This window comes from Madurella fahalii (genome assembly GCF_045866475.1).
Source record: "Madurella fahalii IFM 68171 DNA, scaffold_5, whole genome shotgun sequence".
Lineage (NCBI taxonomy): Eukaryota > Fungi > Ascomycota > Sordariomycetes > Sordariales > Madurella > Madurella fahalii.
In genome coordinates, this window is record NW_027263975.1 from 315,202 (window position 1) to 330,213 (window position 15,012).

Below are 15,012 nucleotides of genomic sequence, written 5' to 3' on the forward strand. Positions count from 1 at the left end.
TCCAGTCGGCGATGCATGCGCAAGCGGCGACGGCTCGAGGTGGTGATTGGGCATACACTCCGGTAGTGTGATGGTCGGCTTGGCGTGACTCTTTCCGGATCGGCTCAGTTCGGCTGCACCGCTGCGTGCCCAACCTACCTCATCCCGGCACGTCCTGCAGCCCTGCTCAACAACTCACCGCTCGGTGGGACAACTCAGCACCCATGGTCTTGTGAGGCATCAACGCCGTGGTTGGCTCGGGCTGCTGCGGGCCCAAAATTCAGGGCTTCCATGTCGAGCCCATCAGAGCGCGCCACGGACACCTACTAGGAATTAGATGACGCTTTGGGTCAAGATCATGCTCTGCCAGGTTCCGAGAGCTCAAACTTTAATGAAGCTTTTTTCCTGTTCCTGCGCGGGGCCCAGTCCCGAGAAGACGACGCCCCCCCCCCATCATCTCCCCTTCTTGGCACCATCCGCGTTATCGCTTGAAAACTCAAAATGCACAACCGCAAGATTGCCTTTGCAGCACTCCAGCTGCTGACATTTGCTGCTGCGCACGAGTATGAATTCTTCAGGTGGAACACTCCCGGCGCAGACGTGGCAGCCAATGTTCGTCGTCAGTCGCCGCCGCCCGGTTACCACCCCGAGTTCGGCTCTTGCGGCAGCGGAACCACATGTGAAAATGCCTGCGGTCCGAACTGGATCTCGTGCGATGCCTCGACGACACTCTCGCTATTCTGCTACAACCAGGTTGATTTAAACCAAACGTGCTGCGAGAATGGGTCTGGACGTGGGTCACCAACATGTTGGTTCCCAAACTCGAGACGTGCTGCTAACTCCGGCTTCAACAGGTGCTTGCGAAAGCGGCTACTACTGCGCCTGGCAAGAATTTGGCGGGAGGGTGTGGTGCTGCGAGAATGTGAGCGCAAACCCAAGCTCGTGGCTCACGTGTACTGTACATCGGCTGACTGTTCTAAAGGGCCAAAGTCTAGAAGAGTGTGGTCTTCCGTCTACGGCCACGACAGCCTCATCACCAGGTAGCCCTGGCTCCTCCTCCACATCCTCTGGATCCGGGTCTTCGACATCGGGCACATCGGGCGGGACAGTAACCGTTTCCGAGTCCTCGCTCCCGACATGTTCACACTACCAAGGATCCACCGTCACCTCCTGGGCAACGACGACAGTGATTTCTACTATCAGCTTTGAGGTGACAGTAACGGCAGGCGAAGGTTGTTCCTCGAGCCCTTCGTCTCGCAGTTCAGGTTCGGGTACAATCACAGAGCCCCCGGCATCCTCTTCGACGTCTCACAGGCCCCCGGTAGGTAGAACCTCAGTTTCAATGATTAAGTTCTTTGTCCACTAATTTCTTACCAGCTCAATGCAACAAGTTCCACATCGTCTCTCGTGACTGCTGGCACTGGTGGTTTAAGAGCGGACTTTGTTACTTTAGGCCTGGCTGTGCTTGGGCTGCTCTGTTTCGAGATGTAGGTGTTTTTGGTTGGGGCTTGGTTCCTTGTGCACAGTGGGTTCGTTGCGATCTAGACCATAGCGACCTGGATATCAAATGTCTATAGCGCCTGCTCGGGATACCCTTGGATATTTTCTTACTAGAGCTAATATTTCACAATACGACGTTGTTGCTTTCAGCTTGATCGTGCCGTGATCACAGGCAGCCAGATTCAAGATCTGCAATCATCTCCATGGCATCCTTCATTTCCTTGTCTTGACATGCAGCAATTCCAGCTTCTCGCGCTCACTTCGCATGCTGCCCGGGTTTACAGGCAGTCGGGCAGTGCAATCTTGTGAGAAACAGGAGGGGGCGTTGCGGTCGACAACGAAGCGCGGATCAGGCTAGTATGTCGACTTGGACTGGATATCCCCCTTCTCCGACTGAGATGTTCCATGTGAAAGGCGTAGTATCCCCGTACTGTTTCACAACCTAACTTAGGAATACTATTCCGAGCGAGAGAGAACTATTCCCAGCGGGCAAGAGGTTGGTAATTAGGTAATAGATGTGAGAAAATTTCCTTCGATACTATCTACCGGAATTTCGAGTTTTTGCGAGGCACCCGGAACACAAAGATAGAACAGAGTTTGTATGTGGGTGCCGAAGTTACACTGATTCCACCCATTTACATAATTAGTGCTTTCACACCATCCATGATATGCGTTCCCTACCTTCTCAATGGTAATACTTGTAGAACATGGAACCTGCCCCTACCAAAAGCGACAGTATAACAGCCAGGTTAGTTGCCGCCCCCTTAATATACTTCATCCCAAGCTTCATTTCCTGGCCCTGCCACCCCGAAGCCGCATTGGCATGGGGAAAGGGCTCGTCTGGAACGGGCTTGTTCAAGAACTCGCACAGCGGCTCCCATCCGTCCTCAACGCACCACTCTAGCAACCTGTCCTTGGGAACCAGTCCACGGATCATGTTGCAATGCTCTGCAGTCCCACACATGTCAGCTCTTCATATCCACTGCACAGGACAAGTGCAAAAGATGGCAGCCGTACCGCGATAGACCCATCTCCCATTCCGTGCGATGCCCGTCTCAATGTTGCCGTCCAGGGCCCGGAACAAGCCCGGCCACATAAAGTCGACGTACAAGTGCCAGGCCCAGAAGCATTGGCGGTCGAGACGCGACAGCAGCCAGAGCGCCCAGTGCTTGTTGGCGCGTACAAGCGTATTGGTGGCGCTCCGGTGCCAGGCGTCCATGTCCTTGCGGTAGTTGAGGATAACCTTGGCGTCCGGGTACGCGGCGATGAGCTCTGGAGCGAACACGGACGCGGCTGCGTCAGTGACGGCGACCGAGTGGCCCATCAAGGCGTCAAACTCGGCTGCCGTGATGGTAGTTTTGCCGTCCAAGGGGCCGAAAAATCTTTTGTGTCGCGCATGAGCGGATGGAATGCGGGTGGACGTCGGCCTCGTTGGATGTCGAGAAAACTTACTTCTTACGACACAACCGTACCCACTGCTGACAGTAGTTCGGCTCCTCGTAGATGATATCCCAGCCATGGAAAGTGTGGTCATAGCCAAGCTTCAGCAACGCGTGTTGGAGAGACTCGGTTCCTGAACGAGGCAAGCCAACGCACAGCACCTGCATGGGTTTGGTACGCTTGCGGGGCGGCGGGTCTGGCACGGCGTAGACATAACGCTCGAGGAGGTGATAGAACCAGCCATTGAGGCTCGGCATGATGCGTCTTAAAGCGGTCGCTGTAGACCGTAACGGGTCGGGGGAGCCGGGGAAAGAGAGGGTTTGAAAAGCTTGACCATGTAACTGAAAAACTCGGTCTATAGTTGATATTTATGTGTGTAGCCGAGTCTGATTGGGGGCTATCAATGGGCTGGGATCTGTTGGTGCACGAGGACATGCGCAGGGGCGGCGCGGGTCCCTGTATCATTTGTAATCAGCTCGCAGTGCCAGGCGATAAACCATTCCTGTTGCCTGAGCCCATTCTCAGAGAGTAGGCACACCGCGAGTCAACAACATTCCAAGGTCGGCGGGCTGTTGACCAATTTCAGTGATTTCTATAATACCATACAGTTCTGATGAGGCTATTTTGTATCGCGCCATGTTATGTGGACAGCGTCTCAGGATTCAAGTTTGGCCCCTCTGCCAATTTGTCCGGGCAAAAGATAACCGCGCGTCAGGAGCCAGCAAGCCTGATCCACAGCCTATCCCAGCGAATAGGTTTCTTCATGTTAATGATATTACTAGGTCAGGGCTATTCACGGACTTGCTCTTTGCTCCAGCCACGAGACTCTGTGTTGTACCACTGCCGCCATCGGCACTCGGACTTGGTTGCGGCCTCGAGGCCTTTGCGAAATGGGTGGGAATGGGATTAAATCACAAATTTGCCTCCGTCGAACAAATTCACAGCGCTACAGTTGTAGCTTGCTGGATTGTGAGTCTTCCAGCAAAACGAACGGATCCGAGAGTAGCCAATCAATTCCTATATCAGTTCAGGAAACGAGTTAGTTGAAAGCGGTTGAATTGATGGTTGTGTAATGCGCACTGCAATGACTGCATGGAATTGGCCGAAAGCAGGCCTTAACTTATTTCCATCAGAACCCATAATCTTCCTTGATCAAATCAGCGGCTCGTTCGGCAACAGCGATTACGGCACTGTTGATTGTCCCCTGCGGCAGCAAGGGGAAAACACTCGCATCCACCACCCTCATGCCACGCGTACCATAGACGCGGAATCGCTCGTCCACGACTCCACCCTTTCGCTTGGGCATCATCGCACAAGTGCCGGAATGATGGTAGGCCGGAAGCGAGAGTTCCCTGATAAAGGCATCCACATTCCCCTCCGTCAGCTTGTAATACCCCGGCTGGAAGATGGTTCCGTGGCCACGGAGCAGATCAGACAGAGGCGCCGTAGAAGCCACCTTCTGCATGTGGAACGCAACGGCTCTTGCCACCTCCAAGTCAATGGGATGCGAGAAGTAGCGGGGGTCGAGTCGTGGGGGCTCCTTGGGGTCTCGAGACTGAATGTGCACGGATCCCCGCGAGAAGGGAAGCTGCAAGATGCCCAGCAGAGTGTAATAGTGCCCGCCGTCTGCTGGGCTTCTGAGGAACTTGGAGTTGTCGTCGTAGAACCACGGCGACATGCCGCCCGCCAGGAAGGCTTCTTGTACAACAGCTTCGTCTACCGCAAGGGCTCCCATTAAAAGCGTGTATTGCTCTTGCAAACTCGGAATAGTGGAGGCAGAGTGATCACGGTCGGAGGATGCCTTGATGCTCCGGGCCTTGGATAGAGAGCCGCCAATTTGTGCGAGAGACAACAAGGCGGTGCTGGCGTTTACCACCGTAAATGGGCCGGTCCGTGTTGCCAGATACTCATCCATAGCAGCTTGGAACACTGTCGTGTTCACAAAGTCCTCGCTTGTCGTCAGCCCCGGGTTGGCAGCAAACCTGGATCAGGATATTGTCAGAACCTGTGTTGAGGAGAGAAGCACGTGTGTACTTGAACTGCATTGATTGCTACGCACTTACCCCAACGGCAACATAACGTGGTTCTGATAGTTTTCCCCTACGTTGGGGTTATCCTCGAGGCTTTCGATGCCCACGGTTTCCAGCAATTTGCGGCTCCCAATGCCCGAGAGTTGGAGCAGTTTCGGCGACTCCAACGCGCCCGCAGAGATGATGACTTCTCTCCCAGCCCAGGCTATATAATCGGCACCTGATTTCTCATAAGAAATGCCGGTTGCCGTTAGTGGCCCGCCATGTTTCTTTTCCAGATGTACTTTTGTCACGAGTGCTCCGGTAACAACCTTGAGGTTGGGCCGCCCCTTGGCAGGCAGATAGTAGGCTGAAGCCGGGTAACTGCGCTCGTTTGTTGTGGGGTCAATGTTAAAGGGGTTGATGAAAGCCCCAAGCGCGCGACCACCACGAGGGTCGCCATCGACACCGAGTCCAATTGCCGCGAACGTACGAGGCCAAGCCTGCAACAACGGTCCGTACAGTCCTGGAAACGAGTTGACAATTGGGCCATCTCGGCCATGGGCATCAGGGTCAACAAAGGTGATGTTGAGGTCATCTTCTGTCTGTGCTGAGGGCTCGACGAATGCTTCGGATTTCTTCAAGTACGGCTGCAATTCGGTCCAAGACCAGCCCTTATTTCCGAGATTATCCCAGTCGTCGATAATACGCCGAGATGTGTGTGTCCAGAAGAGAAAGTTGATAGCGCTGCCTCCGCCCAGGCCCTTGCCCCCCATCACGGCGTGCGAACGGTTGTTGAGATGTTTCTGGAAGTCAGTGTCGGTTGATGTAAGGATGCTCTCGGCTGCGTGAATTTCTCATGGCTCACTTGTGGAACATTCCGGTACTCCCAGTGATACTCCAGGTCTCCGTACATAGAGCCAAAGATGCCGGGGGCTATCACTTTGATGTCTGTTGTGTGGTCATTGCCCGCTTCGAGAACAAGTACCGAGAAGTCAGGTATTTCTGACAGACGGGCGGCAAGAGTAAGCCCAGAGGTCCCGCCGCCCACGATTCTAAGGCACCATCAGGGTTAAGTCAAGAAGATAATACGCAATACTTATCACGAATAAGCGGCTCACATGAAGTCCCATTCCTCCCGCATCACAACGGCGCCCGCGAAGGGTGAAATGACGAGACTGAGAAGCAGTCGGACAAAAGTAGTAACGTCAAGCATTGTGTCGAAAATCCATCTTGCACAAGCGGCAAGAGAAAGGATGACCGAAGGCGTAGCTACTAGTACTTAATAGCGCCCGAAGTCGCCGGCAAGACCCACAGGGTTCAACTCCCGCTCGGATCGGCATTTGTATTCCGCTCCACTAACCTCCAGCTGCAAAGCTGACGAATCATGGCAATATTAGACGCTCATCAGCGCGGGGTGTTGCGTTGGAAAAAAAAACTTCCCTTCCTTATTGGATGACCCGGAGACGGGAGCATTGGTTCTCAGAAATAAATCTGCACTCTGAATGCTGTGCTACTAGCACCATCACACCTATTTCCACAAGCCCCTGATTAGAGCGGTGAAGCTCAATCGTTCGTTAGGCAGAGCCATATCTTGCCAGCGGTCAAGGGCACAGTGGGCGACGGCACACCCACATCTTAATTGTTCTGCTAGCGTATGATAGACGAACGGTGCTGAGGATGTGCTCCCATTGACTAAACCTGGTATCCGATTACCAGGAGACTGTAAAGGGGGTTGTTCTGGGAACACGTTGAGGGAGATGGACTACGATGTCTCAGTACCGAAAAGGGTTTGATCAGTGGGCGATAGCTTCACGAACAGCCTCCTATTGTCATTGACTACACAGAGACTGATCCTTACGGATCAGAAGTTCCCCGCGTGAGAGGGTTTCCCACGGGGTTCTTATCTACCCTAGTACAGTGACATCATCCACCGTCATTCGGCCGGTTCTCCCGGTCTTGCCCCGTAGCTCTCATTACAGAGACCTACATATTAATCATTACAACGACCTCCACATAGAGAACTTGCTTATACTTCATTCGTCATGACGGATGATTCCATCCTGACCGGAGCGGAGCAGGTACGATACCAACAAGCCAGCGGCATTGAAAGAGCTCGGCTATAACCTCATCTGTATGTCGTGAGACACACTGGGTAGTGCAAGCCTCCTCAATATCCGTGTTTTTGGGCAGCAAGTGCTCAAAGCCAACACGGCAAGAAACGACTCACAGTTCATTCCCCGCACAATTCATGCAACTATATCTAGTAGAGGTACATACTTATCCTGGGAGAAGATTATAAGGTAGTCTATAAGGTAGACGAAAGGCTGCCTAAGGCAGAAAAGGCTGGATTTGGATATTGATATTTACTAATAACTAGCACTAATCCAATGCGAAGATAATGCAGACTAATACCCGTGTGGGATTTCGGCATAGGTGGAAATATCTTACATACCTTACTTATTCGGTGAAACAGAGTTTCTGGAGTGTCGCATAGGAGACATTCACCCCTGTACCTAAGGTATGTATGTTTGTTCAGTGGGGTAGATTTCTGCCGTAGACGGTGATGGAGCGGTTTAGCCAACCGCTCGATACCAACAAACGATCCCCAGGTGAATTTCGCGAACTTCGCGATGTAACTTTGGGCAATAGGGTAGAGAGCATTCTATAACGTTTTCCCTAGAGGTCATAGTGAAAGACTAAGAAAACGTCCTCGCACCCCGCCGTGCGGTTCCAACAATGAAAGAGGGGGTGTTGCTGTGCATATGCATCGCCCGCTGCAAGGTGTGTTTGATCGCACTCGAGGCTCGGATTCCAGTTAGCCCAGGTCAAGTCGGCAATTGAGCCAGTTGAGCCTACGGCACTTTCACCCCTGGGAAAGTGGAGCATCTTGTTCTCTTCCTATTGGAACCCCAATACCTGAGTCCGGGCGGCCCAGGAAATCGTATCTGACACGTGCAATCGTGACCTTATAGTTTGTGGGCCGTCCATGATACGCAGGCCAGTGGAGCCTAACGGCAATCCTGCCGCAGGCGCAGCAGAAACAAAGGACCACGATGCCTGCGACTCCGTCGCAACTGGTCCTCCCGCCTCGGTCTGAGCGCTTCGCATTGACAGCCGGCTTCTCTACTACAGTATAAGAAGTTGTACAGTACGCTGGCTCTCTCTGTGCATGACTCGACACGAACTTTGCACCTCACTCCAATGACTTCGCCGACCATGAAGTACCAAGTCAAGCAAATTGCCAGCCTCAACATCCGCGACCAAGGGTCGCGGACGATCCTGCAGAGCATCATGAGAGACCGCGACGGAGGCGAAGAGATTTCTGATCCCGATGTCCGAGCCATGGTGAAAGACTACAGCGAGAGGAGTGGGGTGAGAGGCAAGTCCAACCTAGAGGAGGTGGAAGAGGCCGGGAAGCAACCCCACGACATTGACGGCCTGTCGGATGACCATCGCGAACGGATCACAGTACGGATCCAGACCAATAGCGACGAGGAGAAGGAGAGTAACGACGGAACCTTGTCGGCTCCGAGCCCTGAGGATGATGCGAAATTCAAGCGTTACAGGCACCACCAGTACGTCCGACGATGGGGGCTCTTCGAAGAAGCCGAGGGGCTCGACGAAGAATGGTTCATTGCAGATCCTCCAGTCCTGCCCGAGGATGACCCGGAGTATCTGTGCGACATGTGCAGGCACATTGACTTCAACACCCTCTTCACCGAGCGGGGACTCGTGGGAAACATTCAGCCGGGGCCTACCTGTATAGCTCTATATGCCCTAGGCAAGGTCCTAAGAAGCGGGAACTGCTCGTTTTGCAGCCTCCTGCGGAGGAAGATTGCTAACGACGACCTCCTGCCTGATTTGCCTGTCGAGCGGTTCGAAGGAGAGACGCTCAACCTAAATGTCATCGACGACGGGCCCGGATACCCTCTCAAACTCGAGGTCGAGTTTCAAAGCTACGTGAGGGGCGAAGGCAACAAACGATTCATCTTGCAGAGAATGGACGAGACCGGGACAGAACCTTTGCATCTGCTCCCCGTCCGTCAAGAGGAAGCAAACCTGGAGTGCCTGAGAGGGTGGCTCCGCACATGCGAAGACACCCATGCACCGCCAGAGGAGCGCCAAGACAACATGACGCTGACGAGCCTGAGGGTCATCGACACGGTCGAGAACCGGGTCTGCGAGATGGAACCATCTGCACGCTACGCTTGTTTGTCGTATGTTTGGGGCAAGGGAGGCCAACCCGAGTACACGGCCGCCACGAAGGAGGTTATGGAAGCCCCGCAAGGACTGCTGGACGAATCGATCAATCTGCCACAAACCATTAAAGACTCGATCAAAGCCACACGTCGGATCGGTCTCCGTTACCTGTGGGTTGACGCGCTCTGCATCCGCCAGGATGATGTCGAGGACAAGACCAAGATCATGTCGCAGATGCACGCCATCTACGGCAACGCTGTCCTAACAATTGTCGCCGCCACCAACTCGGGCCCCTGGGACGGCCTTGCTGGCGTTGGTTCGGTGCCGCGGTCTCGATCGCAGATTGTCGAGAGACTTCAGGGTATGACCGTCGGCGTAGCATTCCTCGATGCGCGCAAACCACACGCAGAGGTCGAGAACTCGGTGTGGAACTCGCGCGCATGGACGTTCCAGGAACATTTTCTATCTCAGCGCGTCGTTTTCTTTACCGACTCCCAAATGGCTTTCACCTGCCCTCACATGGCCACGCGCTTCGAGGACACGGTCCCCGCCACGGATGTCGGATACAGACCCAAGCCGATCAACGACGAGACCAAGTACACGTCCCGCATGAACAGCTTGATTACTCGTATCTGGTTTGACCCGACTCAGGCTGCGTATCCCAACAAGGCATTTATAACCGACTATGGCACCATGGTCTGGAGAGCCGCGGATCCAGACGGCCCCGAAGGCGTCTCGGCGGCGGACGCGCCCATTTACGAGATCGGCGAGGCGCCGTCTGTCGACTCGACCGGACCGCTGCAGCTCCAAGAGCATACGCTGTGGGATGTCTATCGCCGGGCTGTCAGCAACTACACGAAGCGCAAGATGACGTGGGGCTCGGATGCCATCAACGCTTTCTCGGGCATCGCGGAGTTGATTCGGCGTGGCACGAACACCAAATTCTGGTATGGCATCCCCGAGTTCGTCTTTGATCGGGCGCTCTTATGGCATCCCCGGGAGCCATTGAAAAGAAGACGAAACGAAGACGGCGTGCCACTCTTCCCCAGCTGGGCCTGGTGCGCGTGGGAAGGCCACAGCTCGTATCGCGGCCGCGGCTTCTACAACGCCATATATTTCCCACCAGCCTCAATCGTCAAATGGCTTGAGCCGCTAGACAAGCAGGCACAGATTGAAAGGATTCTGTCGATCAAAGGAGCGCCGCCGGAGCAAGTCCAGGAAGCCATCCAAAATATCCTTGACAGCAACCTGCTTCTTTCCAACCGCAACCCTTATACTCTTTGGCATATCGACAATCGTGACGATGGGTGGGAAGTCCAGCGCAACGAAGCCAAGAACGAACATTTTTACACGCACGCAGCCTATCCAAGCATTCGATTCAACTATCCCATCTCCCTACCCGGCGAGGAGATCCCAGAGCGCCCCCTGGAGAATGGATTGCTGGCCTTCATAGCGCGCAGCGTGCCCATTCGCTTTTGCGACATCACCGCCGAAGGCCATGTGCAGGAGGCGATGCAGCACGACTATCTCCAGATCGGCCTCAATGACGAGGAGCGCTCGGCCAACTACCGCCCGCCCTGGCGGCGCATCATCTACCATCAGGGCTACCGCGCCGGCTTCCTGAGCCTCAACGTGCCGTTTGAGGAGATCGACACCGATGCCGAGGGCTTGTATTCCCTCGTCGCCGTGTCGAGGGATAGTCTACCGAGCATTGCGCCGCCCATCGAAGGCTGGGACATGTACTGGAAGGTTGAGCCGCGCATCTTGCAGCGCGAGGTCTTCAGGGAGGAGTGGCAAGAAGACAGGCTCGACGTGCCCCCGCCGAACGCGGACGCCGCACCGGATACGGGCCCGTACGTCGAAAATGGGGATCCCTTCTGGGACACGGGGCGGTTTGGCGAGGTCGCGAGGGTTGATGTCTACAACGTCCTTCTGCTGAGGAAGCATGGGACACCGGTCCGGGACGAGAGGATCGGCGTTGGAAAGATGACCTATCATGCTTTTCACCATGCTCAACCAAAACCTGAGACCATCATCATAGACTAAGGCTTAGCTGAGGTACAATACATGCTCGACCAATCTCAGGGCTTGATCATCGGTCAGTTCGCGCTCGCCATGCAATTGAGTCATTAGCTGCAGAGTCGTCAGCCTTTTAATGAGTTCGGGTCGGGACCGGCTGCATAAGTCGAAAATGTAACTGATTCCGGCCGAAGAATAGAGTGGCTCCCGACAGAGCGCTCTTTCTTTTCTTTCTTTTCTCTCTTGCCTTTCTTGCATCCCTGATAGAAGGTCATGTAGAGCAAGTAGAGCACGGTATATTGAGACTTTCTCCGGCCGATGGAGACGCTCTTTAAGCAATTCAGCCAACGATGAATTACTTTAGCCTTGGGACTAGTGTTGCGCTTGTTGGGAGGTATTGCTAGATCGTGCTGGCGTGCGGCAAGAAAATGGTCACGCAACAATCCACCTCCACCGTCGCAATAAATTCGAGCTAGTAGGGTCACTATTAGTGAAGAACCGGAGAAAAAAATAGCATGCATGTGACAAAACCGTTGCTCCTGGCCGCGCTGGGATTTCCGTGCACTCGGTACATGACCCCCGCCGTACTGTGCACATTACTGCGTAGAGCTTAATCGGCTCGCGACAGCGTAGGCGCACTGCGCAGTCCAAGAGCAGCAACAAGGGTTATGTAAACCCAAGCCAAAGATCTCTTCCTGGCAATAGATCTCTTCGGTGATCGAAGGAGACCCACTTCGCACTGCTGAAGCCTTGAAACAAGAAGTACCATCCCATTCGCGAAAAATACGCCATTACACTAAACTATAGAAAGGTAGTGAAGCGAGAAAACTCGAGCCATTTTCAACTGCTCAAGGCCGTATCACAGTACTGCTGAGACTTTCCGCTGCCCAACCTTGGGCGGTGCGGGCTTGGGCGGTGCTGGTATGTACAGTACAGTACTGTACGTGTACATTGGCTAGCTCCACTAACCCGCAGTCACTTTTTGGCCCTTGCATTTGTGGGGCTACTCCACAGATCTAGGCAGTTCGGTGCGAGCTTCCCATTGAGCTTTCCATTAGCTTCAAAACCATCACTAGAACATCGTGCGACCATCGCCAAAAACCCGTGCGTTCATCCACTGAACACAGTGCGACCTTCCCACTGCATCCATGGCCGTAGCTTCCCCAGGACCATCCGACTCCCACTGTGAAACGAAATGCACCATGACGTTCCTCGTGTGTTCTCTCTCAAACCTTTCACGAAACTTTTGCTATCCGTCAAAACACGAATTTAAATAGTTACCCCGCCCCAAAATGCCGTTCCCTCGCCCCAGAGCTCGTTTGCCTCTGCGTCAGCGGCCACGATACACTATGGCCGCCATCACTGAAGTACTGACCCCCCTTACCTTTAATTACCATGTTGGGTACAGCTAATTTTTTTTTTTTTTTTTTTTCGCAGCCGTCCGACGTCGAGAAGGAGCTCTACTACTATGGGCTGCCCAGCTGCCCGAGACTTGTTGCACGAAGCGATTTCCTGACGGTTCCGTGGGCGCCAAGAATCGAGGACGAGTTCACCGTAACGAAGGAACTCAAGAATGTTGGGAGCCATGAAATTGTCGATATCTACGATAGCTCCCTCCGCGACAAGATCGTTTCCCGCCTCGATTCGACAGAATGGACCTCGATCGACGTGGTCCGCATTGGCTACTTTGGCTCCAGTTTCTATCCTGTAATTCTCTGGATCGGTGTTACGCCCGGCTCTCTCACTTCGCAAGAAGGTCTGGATATTGCCCTTGGCTGTCGCTCGGAGCTCACGCGCGCTGGCCTTGATGTGCACTGCGAAATCCGCGAGGCAGCCGTGACGACCCTAGCCATTAGCGTCATCCCACTCCAACATCCTGGTGGTGGTCATGTGCCTACATCGCTTACTTCGGTTCTGGGAGGGCAAAGCATCGCTGCCGAAGAGACACCAGCGAGAGAAGGCACCCTATCCGTTTACCTATCGCTAGGCGAGGGTGAGGCGCGCACCAAATGTGCCTTGGTTTCCCGCCATGTCGTTCTCAAGATTGATGCTCATGGCTACGCGCATCATGGCTCGGGTAAATACGTCATGATGCCCGGTCAGACTACCCTGGATAACATCCGCGCCGAGCGGGAGAAACACGCGGCTTTCTGGCAGCGCCAGGGCGGTAAATACCAGGCGGAATCCGACGCATGCAACCAGCTCAACGCCCACATCGCCTCACTGGAACACGCCACCTCTCGTCGCATTGGTCACATCCTCTTCTCACCTCCACGGCTACCCGTATGCCATCAAGACACTACCCAACTCTGGCTGCCCGACTACGCCATTGTTGCGCTTGATCGCGAGCGGTTCGGACCTGATTACGACGAGCTCAGCAATACCGTATTGGTTGGTTCTGTGACATCCGAAGACCTCCAGAAGCTCAACCCCGGCGTGCCTTCTCCATTCTGGAAGCCAACAGGCGAGACGATAAGGCTTCACGGTATCTTTACGGCCGGATATACGCAGGGCACGTCGCCACTTATGGTAGGAAAGCAGGGCAGAACCACAGAGATGACTTGGGGAGTCAGCAACGAGATCCGCAGCGTTATACGTATCAATGTCGACGGCCGCTGCTACAACATTCTCCAGTGGGTTATTGTCAGCATGAACGACAGATTTTTCTGCCGGCCGGGCGATTCCGGTTCCGCCATCTGGGATCTCAACGGGCGAATCGGTGGCATCATTGATGGAGGCAGCGGAGGCCAGACTGGCAAGGTAGATCTCACCTATGCCACGCCCATATCCTGGATCCTCGAGCATATCGAGCAGAACCTTGGGCCCGTATCTCTCCTGTAACGGTTTCCGCCACAAAGCGTGGTACGAAACTGAAGTCTGGCTTCTAGCGAACCGATTGATACCGGATCGGGGCCAGGATCCTCATCTGTGAATGTAAGATACTGCAAGGGATACCCGTATCCTGGGCCAGGGGGTTATGTGCTGTTACATTAGATAAGCCCTGTAGATTAGCCATCCTCAATTCTATTACATTTGCCATCACCCCCAGTATACAGTCTTTCTGTATCAGTGAGATAGATTATATAGATGGAGCGCAGACCGCAGACTAGGACATTTTCAAGCTCCTGGTCACTGCTCTCTCCTTCTACGACAAAAGAAAGAAAAGAAAGAAAAGAAAGAAGAGGAAGAAGAGGAAGAAGAAGAGAAAGAGCGCTTTCTCCGGGGGCTTCATAGAAGTACCTTTCCGGAGGAAAGCGACCTACTGCCCAGGGAGGGCTAACATACTAGGACAAAGAAGCAGGCTAGTTATATACGAGTACCGAAACAATAATCAGCTGGGTACTATCGCTGGAAGATATGGTCCTTCCTGAAACCAACTAGTACACTAGGCCAGAGAAGGAGCTAGTAAGCTGGTTGCAAGGAAACCCATGCCGAACTACTAGAGATTAGACTCTAAGCCTTTAGATACAGACTTTCAATGGCATTTACTAAGATACTTGCCTGTGGTATGGTAGGGATGCGTGATCTCGTTGTTGAAGAGTGCTCGATGCTATGGCGGTCTACATCGACTACCTTTTCAGTTGCTTCACTGATGGCAAACTACGACCTCCTGGAATCGGTACGGACAGCGATCCTGATGAATGGGAAGATTGATCGAGAACTCAGTGATGGGTTGTGCCGGGTCGCAACATTTCTATAGAATGGAGCACGGCCGCTTTGGCCAGGTGAAAGTCGAGGTAAAGGAGATGTACTCTACGTGATTTTGGTTGCAGAAGTGCTATACTTGATCGACCGAGTGCCGGGAAGGAGGGAATTTACACGCTCATCGGCGACAGCCATCTACTAGGCGTGGTGCAGGGCG

At 53.8% G+C, this 15,012-nt stretch overlaps 5 protein-coding genes across 5 annotated transcripts; 3 read left to right on the plus strand and 2 right to left on the minus strand.

Moving 5' to 3' along the window:
- Positions 1-480: 480 nt before the first annotated feature.
- On the plus strand, positions 481-1,470 carry MFIFM68171_08644 (uncharacterized protein; the record flags this gene model as incomplete). The annotated part of the gene is made up of 4 exons (XM_071064064.1): positions 481-772; positions 834-901; positions 962-1,300; positions 1,357-1,470. The coding sequence occupies 4 exons, from the start codon at positions 481-483 to the stop codon at positions 1,468-1,470; spliced, it is 813 nt and encodes a 270-aa protein (XP_070920165.1).
- Positions 1,471-2,164: 694 nt separating this feature from the next.
- On the minus strand, positions 2,165-3,176 carry MFIFM68171_08645 (NAD dependent epimerase/dehydratase; the record flags this gene model as incomplete). The annotated part of the gene is made up of 3 exons (XM_071064065.1): positions 2,165-2,427; positions 2,497-2,861; positions 2,932-3,176. The coding sequence occupies 3 exons, from the start codon at positions 3,174-3,176 to the stop codon at positions 2,165-2,167; spliced, it is 873 nt and encodes a 290-aa protein (XP_070920166.1).
- An 872-nt stretch (positions 3,177-4,048) lies between these two features.
- On the minus strand, positions 4,049-6,144 carry MFIFM68171_08646 (uncharacterized protein; the record flags this gene model as incomplete). Its single annotated transcript, XM_071064066.1, has 4 exons — positions 4,049-4,901; positions 4,983-5,734; positions 5,797-5,983; positions 6,050-6,144. 4 exons carry the CDS (start codon positions 6,142-6,144, stop codon positions 4,049-4,051), a joined length of 1,887 nt encoding a protein of 628 aa, XP_070920167.1.
- A 2,003-nt stretch (positions 6,145-8,147) lies between these two features.
- Positions 8,148-11,177, plus strand: MFIFM68171_08647 (Heterokaryon incompatibility domain-containing protein; the record flags this gene model as incomplete). Its single annotated transcript, XM_071064067.1, has 1 exon — positions 8,148-11,177. The coding sequence occupies one exon, from the start codon at positions 8,148-8,150 to the stop codon at positions 11,175-11,177; it is 3,030 nt and encodes a 1,009-aa protein (XP_070920168.1).
- A 1,265-nt stretch (positions 11,178-12,442) lies between these two features.
- MFIFM68171_08648 (uncharacterized protein) lies at positions 12,443-13,991 on the plus strand (the record flags this gene model as incomplete). Its single annotated transcript, XM_071064068.1, has 2 exons — positions 12,443-12,517; positions 12,588-13,991. The coding sequence occupies 2 exons, from the start codon at positions 12,443-12,445 to the stop codon at positions 13,989-13,991; spliced, it is 1,479 nt and encodes a 492-aa protein (XP_070920169.1).
- Between the last annotated feature and the right edge of the window lie 1,021 nt (positions 13,992-15,012).